Source organism: Hyla sarda, chromosome 3 (assembly GCF_029499605.1).
Source record: "Hyla sarda isolate aHylSar1 chromosome 3, aHylSar1.hap1, whole genome shotgun sequence".
Lineage (NCBI taxonomy): Eukaryota > Metazoa > Chordata > Amphibia > Anura > Hylidae > Hyla > Hyla sarda.
Window position 1 is genome coordinate 125907084 of NC_079191.1, and position 13868 is coordinate 125920951.

The 13868-nt window shown below is 41.7% G+C and overlaps 1 protein-coding gene across 6 annotated transcripts in view; it reads left to right on the forward strand.

Annotated features, from left to right (window-relative positions):
* Window positions 1–13868, forward strand: part of ARHGEF26 (Rho guanine nucleotide exchange factor 26) — a 137736-nt gene that overhangs the window by 38966 nt on the left and 84902 nt on the right. For all 6 annotated transcript variants that reach the window (XR_008891112.1, XM_056564994.1, XM_056564989.1 and 3 more), the window contains exon 6: window positions 1202–1362. Coding sequence is in view for 5 of the 6 variants with exons in the window: in XM_056564994.1 (XP_056420969.1) it covers window positions 1202–1362 (161 nt within the window). In the remaining variant the exon portion in view is untranslated. The remainder of the gene's footprint in view (window positions 1–1201; window positions 1363–13868) is intronic.

Here is a 13868-nt window from a genome sequence, read left to right on the forward strand (position 1 = left end):
CCCTCTGTTATTCTGTACAGAGTAAGGGAGTAGGCAAATGGGATGTACAGTGATCCCTCAACTTACAATGACAATAGTTTCAACATACAATGATAATTTCTGGACCATTGTAACTTGAAACCAGACTCCACATACAATGCTACGGACAGTCCAGATCGGTGATACCTGTCACAACTGGAGGAACTGACCAATCAGAATGGGCATTTTACTGGTAAATCACCTGTATTACTGAAGTGCATGCACTGACTGTCTGTCTGGTAGCACCCCCTACAGTACAGGGAGGAACTACAAGTTCTGTACTACTCCTTAACCATGCCAGAGTTAGCTGCTCCTTTGGACACCAAGTAAGGGCAGCTCCATTTGGGACACTGTGTGTACTGTATAGGACCCTTAAGAAGCTCCTGTCCTCTACATAAACCATTGTTTCCCAACCAGGGTGTCTCCAGCTGTTGTAAACTACAACTCCCAGCATGCCCGGACAGCCAACGGCTGTCTGGGCATGCTGGGAGTTGTAGTTTTGCAAAAGTTGGAGGCACACTTGTTGGGAAACACTGACATAGACAGCGATTTACAGCTCCCAGCAGATCTTTCTTACTTTTATATGTATGAAATTGCTTTATCTCTATTAGTTATCTACTTATTTTTCTTTAATCCTCACTTTTTCTTTTTTTCGGATGACATTTTGGGGCTTCAGAACCAATCACCAGGTTTCCATAGAGTTCTGGTCTCAACATACAATGGTCGTCCCAGAACCAATTAATATTGTAACTTGAGGGACCACTGTATTGGTATAACACATGACTGCAGGATCAGTCTACTTATTTTTGCAGTCAGGCATACGCATAGGTCTCACTCTTAGCTATATGTACCTGTTTGGGTTTGATGTCTGATGAAAAGGACGGAGCGTCCTTGAAACGCGTTACATGTATTCATTAGTTATTAAATAAATTCATTTTACCCTTACCTTGGCTCGTGGACAGCGCTGCATAAATATCCTGTTTCTGCCCGCACCTTTAGTGGTGTGACACCCTGGAATTCTGTTTGGGTATAGGAAGAGATGTATCAATCAAGGCCGGCGAGGCAGGCAGAAGCCACTGGATGCTGCCCCAATGACTTGTTGTTTGGGCAGCATTAATGTGATAACAAGTTACATTTATTCATTGTAAAAAAAATGTACCTCCTTTTTTTTTTTACCCCCCAGGCAATGTTTGAGGTTATTTCTTCAGAACATTCTTATCTACTCAGTTTGGAGATTTTAATTCGAATGTTCAAGAATTCTAAGCAGCTGAGTGCTACCATGACCAAGACCGAAAACCACCATCTATTTTCCAACATTACGGATGTGTGTGAGGCCAGCAAAAAGTAAGCTTTATATTGTACATTTGCTTTGTCTCTTATTATGATCAAAAGTTATGCTATGTCTATAGCAAGCTGATCATGGATGTCTGACTTCTGGGACCCCCGCCAATCCAGAGAACAGAGGTCAAATGTCCTCCAAAATTATTAAGCGGCTGTGTGTATGTGTGGCCTGGACTCCATTCATTCTCTATGGGCAGTCCAAGCATTGCCAAGCGCCACATATGCACACATTTCACCTCTGTTCTCAAGTGTGGCGGGGATACCATTGGTTGGTTCTCTACCTATTGGCTTTTTAGCCCTTATCCTGTGAATAGAGGATGCCTCATTGTGATGATAATACACATTTATTCTTCTATGGTTTGTTTTTATCTCTCCTGAATAATGCATCTGGATTGTAGACATCCAATAACACCTATAATTTCACATTTGATTGCAAACCTCCTCCTGTTATACTCATAGGGGTTCAGTAAAACTAATAAATGGGATGGAGAATCACATTGGGTGTTTGCTATTATGCGCTCCTTAAAGGGGTAGGTACTCTGTCCATAGACATCTTATCCCCTATCCAAAGGATAGGGGATAAGATGTTTGTTTGTGGGGGCCCCTCTGCTGGGGACCCCAGTGATCTCCCTGCTGTACCCGACATTCGTTTAGGGTCACGCCCCGCTCGCAATGTTATGGCCACTCCCCCTCAACACAAGTCTATGGAAGGGGTGTGACGGCCATCACACCCCCTCCCATAGACTTACATTGAGGGTGCGTGGCCATTACGTTACTAGCCTGCACCCCACATCGCCAGTCTTCCGGCATGGAGCAGCGGCGGGACCCCCGCGATTAGACATCGTATCCCTATCCTTTGGATAGGGAATAACATGTCTAGGGGCGGAGTACCCCTTTCAGCTCGCATTGATTTGGAGGGAGCATCAGGATGTAACTGTGCAGAAAGAATTTACTTTTCACTACTTTTTCATGTGCTTTGAAGTCAATAGGAGCTGGACTTTTTTTAAAGTGACACAACATGGTTTTTGACATAGAAATAGACAGGATTTTATTGAAAAAAAAAAAAAAACACATGGCTTTTGCCTGTGTGAGTGTTTTTTTCTGAGCAGTGGCTGAGACTGTCGCTCTGTCTGTTCTCCATGCTTTAGACTGCAGCTATGTTTCCCCAGATTGGCAGAATTCTAGCCAGAATCCTAAAACTAAACTACATTAAACCAACATTGAGAAAAGATAATCTAATAAACGCTGCCTGCACACTTAGAAATGAGTCCTCATAATGGGGGGTTCTGCAATAATTCCCCTACAGTGTCCATGCTCACGTGAGTCTTATTTGAAACGTCTTTCTACAAGTAAGGACAGCGTCCGACCACATTGTGTCTGGTATTCTAGAATGGTGCAATGTGCCTGCAGCATTCCCTCCTGTACCATATATCCATTTTCAGAACAGATTGTTGAAGACCTCTGACCTCTTCCAAATGAGAATTTTTTTGTCAAGTTCAGGGCTAAGCTCCAGTTCACACAGCAGAGCATATCTTACATGAAAGGTGACTTGTTCTTGCTGATTGATAAATTGAAAGATGAAAGAGATTGTAGTTTTTAGTGCTCATAAATAGGACATATGCCATCAAAGCAATTTCTTTGAAATGTAACATTTTCCTTCTTAAGCAAGAAATTACTGCTGTTACATGCAGTTTATAAGCCAGTACAGAGGAGCTGCGGTGCCGTAGGTTCAAGTCCGTGTTATGTTACTTTTCTTCTTTATTCGGGTGCACAGTATATTTCATAGGGTATGTGTGCCTTTAAACATCTTCTCTTGTTGTATGTGGTGGACGAGCTGAGGCCCTTTAAATGGCCTGCGGCAGTCTAACCAATAGCATCCCACTTTTTCTTCAGTCAGGGATTCAAGTGCCATTCCTGTGTGGTTTTGTCACTAAAATAGTAATGCAGCCCTTTTATTCTTGAGATCAGTGGGTACTGTTGGTATCTGAGACCCCTCAGATAATATTTTATGTCCAGAGTGACACATATTATATTTATAAAAAATCATACATTGTGTGTAATTTTTTTGGCTGCACAATTTCCAAATTGGAATTGGAATGGAATGGGATATCGGGGACAGTGAACTTCTTACATTACAAATTAAGAACGCAAAGGAACAGGAAATCTAGATCTCAAAGTCATGGAAGAAATATAAAACCGAACATTCTTGTAGAGATCCTGCAGGGAACACTTGGGGTATCTCTACCGGATCTGTTCCTTTTTCAGATGCTGACTGTTGAAGAGAGTGGGGTGAAAGCAAGTTTGTGGGTTTAAAGAGGCCTGTGGCCTACCCCAAAAATGTTGATTAAATATCTTAGGGATCCCTGATCATATGCCTTTTTACAGTTCCTAAATATACACTTCCATTCCTAAGACAGAGGTTTCAAAACTACAACACCCAACATGCCCGGACAGCTGATGGCTGTCCGGGCTTGCTGGGAGTTGTAGTTTTGCAACATCTGGAGGTCCGGAGGTTGAAGACCACTGATGAAGGGATTGACAGGCGGAGAGTTCACTCGAGTATAAGCCGAGGGGGGTGTTTTCAGCACAAAAAATTGTGTTGAAAAACTCGGCTTATACTCGAGTATATACGGTACTCACCCAATTTAGTGCACAGACATTGTTGGAATGGAGAAAATGAAAAAGGAAAACCAGATTATGTGGAGTAACAGGTTTCTGTTTTTAATGAACAGAAGAAGTTTCCATTCAATGTATTTCTATGTAATTGCCATCTCCAGAGCTGTCATAAAAGCTTTGTGCAAACTTGGCCCCGGGCTCCTTCTACACCATGCCACCAATTGTCAACGAAAATTGTACAGTAACATATCCATAAATGTATACCATTCTATTCATGTATGCCAGCATGCAAGGATACCTTAGTTTAGCATAGGTATTAACCTTATATGTACATAATATACGGTATGTATTTTTTTTAAATGAAAGTCAATAAGTCTGATGCATGCAAACATAGGCTGTCCCTTTTTTCATTATGGTTATGGCCCTTATATTGGTTTTATTACCTAGAATGCAGATTACCATTGTACTGTGGGTGTTTACTTTTAGATATATGTTAGTTACTATATCACAGGTACAATGTAAAGAGACTAGGCACTGCCAGACAAAATGTTCTTGCTGAAGCTCATTGTAAATACCCAGGGCAATAAACGCATATCAGATTATTGGTCTCAGGCTTTGTAAATTGACAGCTGTTGCTATTTACTATTCAAAGAGCAGTCCCAGTGTCATTCCTGTTCATGGTTTTAGCTCTTGTAAATTGCACGAATATTTCTGAAGTGAATACAATCTATGTAAAGTTCACTATATATAAAATCTCTGATCCAATAGACTGTGCAGCCAGATGAAATGACTTGTAGACACCACAGTGCCTATGAAGATTGTTCATGTTTATAGCAGCCTGTAAAAGTGTCATTGCACGTTTTGTTCACCTTCCCAGTCATAGGCTAGGTTCATGTTTCTGCATCCTGTTAAAGGGGTACTCCACTGGAAAAGATTTTTTTTAAATCAACTGGTGCCAGAAAGTTAAACAGATTTGTAAATGATACAATGAAAGAGAGTAGCGTGCACTCACCGTGGGTAAACAGCTGCAGGCCCGAGATCACAGCGGCATAGACAGAGATGGTAAGGGGCGCTCAGAGGCTACGCCGGCTGTTTCGGACGTAGGAACGTCCTTCTTCCGGCCTCTTCAGGCCGGAAGAAGGACGTTCCTACGTCCGAAACAGCCGGCGTAGCCTCTGAGCGCCCCTTACCGTCTCCGTCTATGCCGCGGTGATCCCGGACCTCGGGCCTGCAGCTGTTTACCCGCTGTGAGTGCACGCTACTCTCTTTCATTGTATTGTTTGATACTTTATCTAGTGTGTGCACCCCGCAGGTGCTGCGTTGTTACTTATCGGGTCCGGAGGCTGCCTGTGTATACCAGTGGTATCGTATATCTGCATGCTTAAGCTGCACGGTGTGCTCTCTCCCTCTCTAGTGGCTTAAAGATTTGTAAATTACTTCTATTAAATAATCTTAATCCTTCCAGTACTTATCTTCTGCTGTATTATCCACAGGAAGTTCTTTTCTTTTTGAATGTCCTTTCAGTCTGACCACAGTGCTCTCTGCTGACACCTCTGTCCATGTCAGGAACCATCCACAGCAGGATAGGTTTTCTATGGGAATTTGCTCCTACTCTGGACAGTTCCTAAAATGGAAAGATTATTATTATTTTTTATTTTTTTTATTTTAGAAAGTCAGTCACACATTCAAGGTGGTGCAACAGGATGCCTATCCTATGGCACCATTGCCATAGACTTGCATTGTACAAAGAACAGATTTGTAAGGATCCTTTTTTTTTTCTCGAAGTACTGAAAAAATGCCAGTCTCTGTTTGTCTATCCCAGTATTTCTCAACCAGTGTGCCTCCAGCTATTACAAAACTACAACTCCCAGCATGCTGGAAGCTATAGTTTTGCAACAGCTGTAGGCACACTGGTTGAGATACACTGGTCTATCCTGTTAAAAAACAAATGCTGATGGAAAATCCCCTATTGTGTTGCTTGTCATAAAATGTCTAAGTTATGACAGAATAACTACTACAGTATGACAATATCACAGACATATCCTGTCCCCAGAATACTACCGGATTGGTTGGCTTCATACCAGTGTGTCAGTTTTCAAAGTTAAATATTTATCTCCAAATGTCATGATTTTATCTTCATTTTACTTGAATATAGCTGAGACTATCAATGAAAGTTGCATATGGCTCACAATGGATAAAAAGTTAAATCTCTATTGTATTGAAATACTTGTGTTTTTTTTACAGACCACTCTAAATAGTCAGTTAAAATATATTGACTCCATCCTATATTCTGGTATTCTGGTACATAATTAGATCTAGACACAAAAAAACGCTGTTCTAATGAAATTCATTTCTTTAATACAGAACATTACTGTGTACTAAAAGGAATGTAGATATCCTAGGAAATATGGTGCAGGAATTGTACTGGCCTTCGCTATAAAAGACAGCTTGGTATAAATAGACCCTCTTGCATATGTCAGAGGGTCCTGAATGAAGAGGTCTACAATATGTGTCGGGACAAAGAGATCTTTGTGGGGCATTGAATGCAGTCAGAATGCTTCATCTTCTCCAGGCTGCTCCTTGGAATCTGTCCCCCTTTAAAAAAAAAGGAAAATGTTTTAAACAGTTGGTGTTCCCAGTCATGTGTGTATGCAGGGTCCTTCTTCTACAATATGAATTCAACTTGAGAAAAAACAGACATGGTCGCACATCCACAACATGCACCTTGGTCTAATGCTTCTCAGCAACATTTATTAAACTAACAGGTCGTTAGTGTACTTTATGATCATGAAGTGCAAGCCCACTAGCCATGTCATGGCCACCTGTAAGTAGCACGTCCCTAACATCCCTAGCATAAAATGGCGCAGCACTGAGTGGCGACCACCACCGCCCAAACACCAGTGCCCACAGGGGGAATGACCCAGCTGGCAAAGCAGTCCCAATGCCACTCAAACCAGTCCCTGGGCCACGCCTTCCCACAGATACAGCCCTGGGGCAACAACGGATGCCAAACAGCACCATACCAGGGGGAACAAATGTAGAAAGCTCACTTAACATGTGCTCCCAATATGAGACTGGGAGGCTGCCAGGAGGAATAGGGCCGTAATGCAGCTCCCTGCCAATTAAATAGGCCTGGGCTGAGGGAGAGGGGGAGGGGGAATTCAGTTTGATAAACAACAGGCATGGTCGCACATCCACAACATGCTCCTTGATCTAATGCTTCTCAGCAATATTGTTGCTAATGCTTCACAGCAATATATGTTGTGGATGTGCGACCATGCCTGTTTTTTCTTAAGTTGAATTCACATTGTGTTTTCTATCCCCACTTTTTTTTTTTTTTTGCTTGGTCTGCACTCTCCTGCCCCTCCTCCTCACCCCAGGCCTATATAATTGACAGGAAGCTGCATTAGGGCCCTATCCCTCTTGGCAGCCTCCCAGTCCCATACTGGGAGCACATGGTTTGTGAGCTTTTTACATCTGTTCCTCCTGGGGTGGTATTGTTTGGCATCCGTTGCTGCCCCGGCACTGTGTCTGTAGGGTGGCACGGCCCAGGGACTGGTTTGAGTGTCATTGGGGCTGCTCTGCCAGTTGGTGTTGTGGTGGTGGTGGTCGCCACTCACTACTGCGCCATTTTATGCTAGGAATACTAGGGACCCACTACTTACAGGTGGCCGTGAAATGGCTAGCGGGCTTGCATTAAGTACACTAACGACCTGTTTAGGTTAATAAATATTGCTGAGAAGCATTAGATCAAGGTGCATGTTGTGGATGTGCCACCATGTCTGTTTTTTCTCAAGTTGAATTATACTACAATATGTAGCTGTCATTATGCATTCTTTCATGTGGATGAAATTCCCTTGGCTGCTGCTTTTCATAACAGCAGTGTCTGGTACATTGAGAAATTGCAGCCTTTATCTGTTAGTAAATAGGATGGTTCCCATTAGGTTCCCATGGTGGCTAGTGTAAGAAAAATTAGGATTATTTTAAACTTTTTTTTCTTCAATATCATCTGATATGTATGTTTACAGGTGTACAGATGGATACTGTGCATTACAGCATATATCTGCTTTGTTCTAAATTTGATTGGAAAAAGTGTAAAGCAAGTGTCACCTCAGGGAAATTAAACTCTAAGGGTGCGTTCACACTGAGGAATTGAAGAGGAATTCACGAGGAATAATTTCGGTCAGGAAATTATTGCCTTCTCCATCAAGCAGAATTCAAGCGGAATTTCCATGCGGAAATGAAGAGGAATGAAGGAGGAGGCTATTTAATCAATTTTTCTGAATTCCTCTTGAATTCCACTTGAATTCCATATGAAAACGATGTCGGACAGAATTTTTTTTTTTGACCATTGACTTCTGTTGGATTCTGCTCGCGGATTCCGCCTGAAGAATGAACATGGTCTTTCTTCAAGCGGAAAGGAATTTAGCATCGGAATTCTGCTAGCAGAATTTCCGCAATGTGAGCAGGACAGCAGAAATAACATTAAAGTCAATGGGCAGAGGAGATGTGCATTCATTTGGAGTGGAGAATTCTAGAGGAATTACTCGAGTAAATTCCACTTGAATTACTCAGTGGGAACGCACCCTAAACCTCATGAAACTTAGACTGCTAAAAGACAGCTCTTGCCTTGCGTAAATGTCTATATGGTCAACTTCATTTATTTATTTAGTTTTAAGTTCTGAATTGTATACCTGTTACAAGTTACAACAGGAATATGTATTTCATGTTTTTTTTTGTTCGTTTTTTGAGCATCTATCTGGATCAAACTTGAAGTTTCTTTTTTTCTTCTTTTTTTTAACTATAAAAGGCATATGGTGTACAACAAATATGTGTGTGTGTGTGTGTGTGTATATATATATATATATATATATATATATATATATATGTCCATATACCCATGTTGTCTAGATGGCCCTTCTAGCAACAACAAGCACACATACATCCCTACCTGGAATAACCTTCCGGGCAACCTTGTAACCATCAGAAAAGTTCCAGCAATGGCAGTACATACTTTATCACTATCATTCCACTGTCACTTTAGGCACGAGTCCTTGCTCTAAATTCCTCCTTAAACATTTGCTGATATCTCAGTGATACTGAATAAACTATTGTTTGATGCTGAAATTTAGCTAGTAAATCATTACATGTTTATAGCCATGTGTGTATACTGCCATATAACCAGTGGTGCCCTATCTATTTGAATATAAATTATATAATACATCTAATCTTCATCCATCAATGATTCACAGTCCATCTAGATTTTTTTAGTATGCTGGATAGAATAATAAGTGTCTTAGTCTGGTTCTTTAATGTGGAAGGCAATTAATCTTTGTCTTCTTCACTCTCCACCAAGTTTGGAAAGATTCCAGGACTGAGGCCGACTAAACTTTTAGGAGATTTTTACTGTATGTCGGCGACAGTTCATCTTCCTTTGATAGTTAGAAGGTTCTCCTGGCGCCCTAGATCACCATCTGTATACTAGACAACTGTAGACATTTAAAGGGGTACTCCACCCCTAGACATCTTATCCCCTATCTAAAGGATAGGGGATAAGGAGTCTGATTGCAGGCATCCCGCCACTGAGGACCCCCACAACCTCCCTGCTGCATCGACCGTTCGCTTAGAGCGTTGGGTACAGCGCAGGAGGCTTGTGTTGTCATGGCCACAGCCCACTCGTGACCTCACAACCACGCCCACTCAATGCAAGTCTATGGGAGAGGGCGTGACGGCCGTCACGCCCCCCTCCCATAGACTTGCATTGAGGGGTGTGGCCGTGACGTCAAGAGTGGGTCGTGGTCGTGACATCACAAGCCTCCGCCCCACATCGCCAGTCATCAAACATGGAGCGAAGTTTGCTCCGTGCATCGGATATCTAGGATGACGCTGCCAAGATTACGTGGGGTCCCCAGCGGCGGATAGGGGATAAGATGTCTAGGGGCGGAGTACCCCTTTACTTTTTTTGGATAGACACATATGTTCATTGCGGTTGACTGACAAATTTTGTAATGTACTCTTTGTAGGATATAATGCACAGTGCTTGAGGGGGCAGAGCTGCAATGTCAACATTTGTATATTTTCTCTTGGACGCCGTTTCACCAGGCTTGTTGCATTGGTGTGAAATGTATTGCGTTTCTTATAGGGATATATTGACGGAGCTTTGATGCCAAATTGAAAGTAAATGGACCATATTCCCACCATTTATCTTTATAATATTGACCTTATCCCACAGTTAGCTTCTGCTATGGAGTTAGACATTTGGCATACATCCTACTGCAAGGATAAGGTTACAGTCTGTGAACATCACAATGATAAAAGCTGGAGCGGCAATTCAGTGAAGACTGACACAGCCTTGTGCTTCTAGATGGTTATTGTTTGTGGTTTCTCACGAGACTCATAATGGTATTCCTTAGTAGGTTGTTATGTATGTATTTCTTTTGTTTTATTTAAGATGCAATATACTTTTTTTTATCCCATATATACCAGTATACAGTTGACAATCTGCTCATCACAGGTACAGTCAGATATTGCCGGTGAGATCTTAGAGAAAGCTAGAAATAAATAACTGGTAGATGGAAGAATGGTATAAACATGCATGGAGGCTACCGCAAACAGGACAAACAAGTCTGCTATTGCTTCAGCTCTAGATACATTTATTTATCTTGATCTGTTATTATAACCGAGGTTCAGTTTGGGGCAGTCGCTGAACATAGCTATATATAATATGAATATAGTATATATATAAATAGAACTTTTTGTTTTAAGGAACTATTTATGAGCTGCACATTGTATTAGTGGATCCCTAAACTAGACGCAGGTCTGACCCACAACCATTAAATCTATGGTACCAGTCTAACAATATGTGGCAATCGTATTTGCAAATTTTGCAGGAGGTATTTTGTCTGCCTAGTCCAATCACCCAGTGGAATTCTGTGATCCCCTGCCAACAACTAGCATTTCTAAATGGCTTCTCCAGACAAAGATGGTCGTTTGGAGTCACTAGGGTTTGACGGACTGTGCCATGTCCGACAAAGGTTCGCTTTCTTAGAACCAAAATGTCAAATATGTTTGTGACCTGCAGTACAGATAAATATGCTACCACTTGCATATGTGTAAAAGAATGCATGTTTGTGCATTCTAAATAACAAAATAGAGAGAAACAAAGGCATTATCTTTAAGACGCTTCTGCAATATCTACATCCGATATTAATACCACAAGCACTGTACAGGACCAGTTGACTTTATTAACACAAAACAGTAGGACAGCGCGTTTCGGCACTCACTCGCTCCTTCCTCAGGCACACTAGAAACAAATGTGGGTGAATACATATGCATAGAGTAATAAATAAATACATCAATTTTAATTTGTGTGCCCAATTTTGAATAACTGTAAAGTGTCATAAAGACTAAAATGTATATTACTGCATTGGTGTAATAAAAGTTCATCAGACGACCATTGGCTCAGTGGTTTAACCTTTAACGTATTTCCATCTGATATGTGTAGCCTTAAAGGTGTACTCCGGTGGAAATTTTTTTTTTTTTTTTAATCAACTGGTGCCAGAAAGTTAAACAGATTTGTAAATTAATTCTATTAAAAAAATCTTAATCCTTCCAGTACTTATTATATGCTGAATACTACAGAGGACATCTCTGTCCATATTTAGAACTGTTCAGTAGGAGAAAATTCCCATAGCAAACATAAAATGGACAGAGATGTCCGCAGAGAGCACTGTGCTCGTGATGTCAGTAGAGAGCACTGTGTTCCAAAAAGAAAAAAATTTCCTCTGTAGTATTCAGCAGCTAATAAGCACTGGAAAGATTAAGATTTTTTTAATAGAAGTAATTTACAAATCTGTTTAACTTTCTGGCACCAGTTGAAAAAAAAAAAGTTTTTCACCGGTGTACCCCTTTAAAGGAGTAATGTAGGGAAAGATAACTTATCCTTGTTCCAAAGGATAGGGGATAAATTATAGACCATGGGGGGTCTGACTGCTGGGACCCCCTGTGATCTCCTGAATGGGGCCCCGGCAGTCTGCTGGAAGGGGGCATGCCGACCCCCGCACGGAGCGGCTGCCGACATGCCCACTCCATGTATCTCATAGAGCTACATGGAGGGGGCGTATCAGCCGCTGCTTCCTGCGTGGTTCGGAATGGCTGCTTTCGGCAGACTGCTGGGCACCCCGTTCAGGAGATTGCGGGTGGTCCCATTGGTCGGACCCCCCCGCAATTTATAACTTATCCCCTATCCTTTGGATAGGGGTTAAGTTATTTTTCACTGCACTACTTCTTTAAGATCGTATCAATAATCTGCTAAAATACAGTGGGGTTGTACTATCTATATCAGAGTTTCCCCAATCGGTGTGCTTCCAGCTGATGCAAAACTACAACTCCCATCATGCCTGGACAGACGAAGGCTGTCCGGGCATGCTGGGAGTTGTAGTTTTGCAACAACTGGAGGCACCCTGGTTGGGAAACATGGATTTGTCTGCTTTTAAAACTACCACCATTAGGGTTAGCTAACTTTTTGTCTTTATCTCGGGTGGGGAGGCAGCTTTGTCTTTTCAGATCATATTTATTGTACAGCTGAAAAGCAGAATCCAGATAATGGAAATGTAAAACTGTTTTGTTGTTATAGATACAAAATTGGGTACTGAGCATAATTTCCCTTAAACCCTGGCAGCAAAGAGACCCCTGAGAACCGTGTTGGAAATGTGTCCACCTCCAATATGTCAGGCCTGTTCAAGGAATAGTCATTAAAGATGTGTACGCATCCCATATTGGTGGTTATTAATGTCATGTAGAGTTATTGTTCCTAACGTTCCTCGCTTACATCCAATAGGTCTTGGGTTTCAGGCTGAAGCGGTGATACAGGATTTATTCTCTTACTGCTGGTGCTGACGAAATAATTACATAGCAGATTCCTGCGGCATTGCCAGCAATAGACAGAAAGCATTAGCTCACAGTCTTAAGGAGAGTCCAAGAGTGCTCCCTTGATATTACGTACGGGACATGTATCCCTGCAAAGAATTAGAGACTTTTCTGAGAAAATAATTTGTTTTAAGCAATGATCTGTCATAAAACTCCAATTCTCAGCATGTCCTGAAAGCTTGAGAGTATCCTAACATGATAAGCCTTCTAGATTCACAACAGTTTGAGGTGACCAACCATTGGCGTAATGACGCAATCTGATCAACTGGAATGTCCATGGCTTCATCCATCTCCTCTGTCCATTGACTGCAATCTGACTGTATAGATGAGTGTTGTATATTGGTTTTATATTGGCACAAAGGTCAATTACCCTAATCTTGAGAACCACATCCATTTTAGGATTAATCCTTAACGTCTTAAAAGGGTTATCCGGGACCTATAAAAAAATAAAAGTACTCACATAGTGTGGAATGTAAGATATGTATCAAAATCGGTGTCGAGGAAGAGTGGTACAGTTGTCCGTGGCAACCAATCAGATTGCTTCTTTCATTTCTAAAAAGTCCTTTGAAACATGGAAGAAGCGATCTGATAGGTTGCCATGGATAACTGCTTCACTAATTCTTAAACAGGTTTTGATTAATCTCCCTCATAGTCCCCTTGGTTTGTTTCTGGAACCATTCACTGCTCCCCAATGCACTGTCCTCCTCTGCCCACTGCTCCATTTTTTTCTCTGTTCCTTCCTCCTTCACACTCTATTAAAACTACATTTCCCAGTGTCCTCACTGCCGAGACCAGTAGAAAGGGGCGTGACTTGCCAGTATGATGTCAGAAGGGGTGTGGCTCAACATGTTATGATAGGGGGTGACTGGGTGGTTGGAGAATGTCGGGGGCGTAGATTATTATTATGACATCAGAAAGTGTCACATGATCTCTGTCTGTGTTGAGGGAGAGAGGAGACAAAGTGG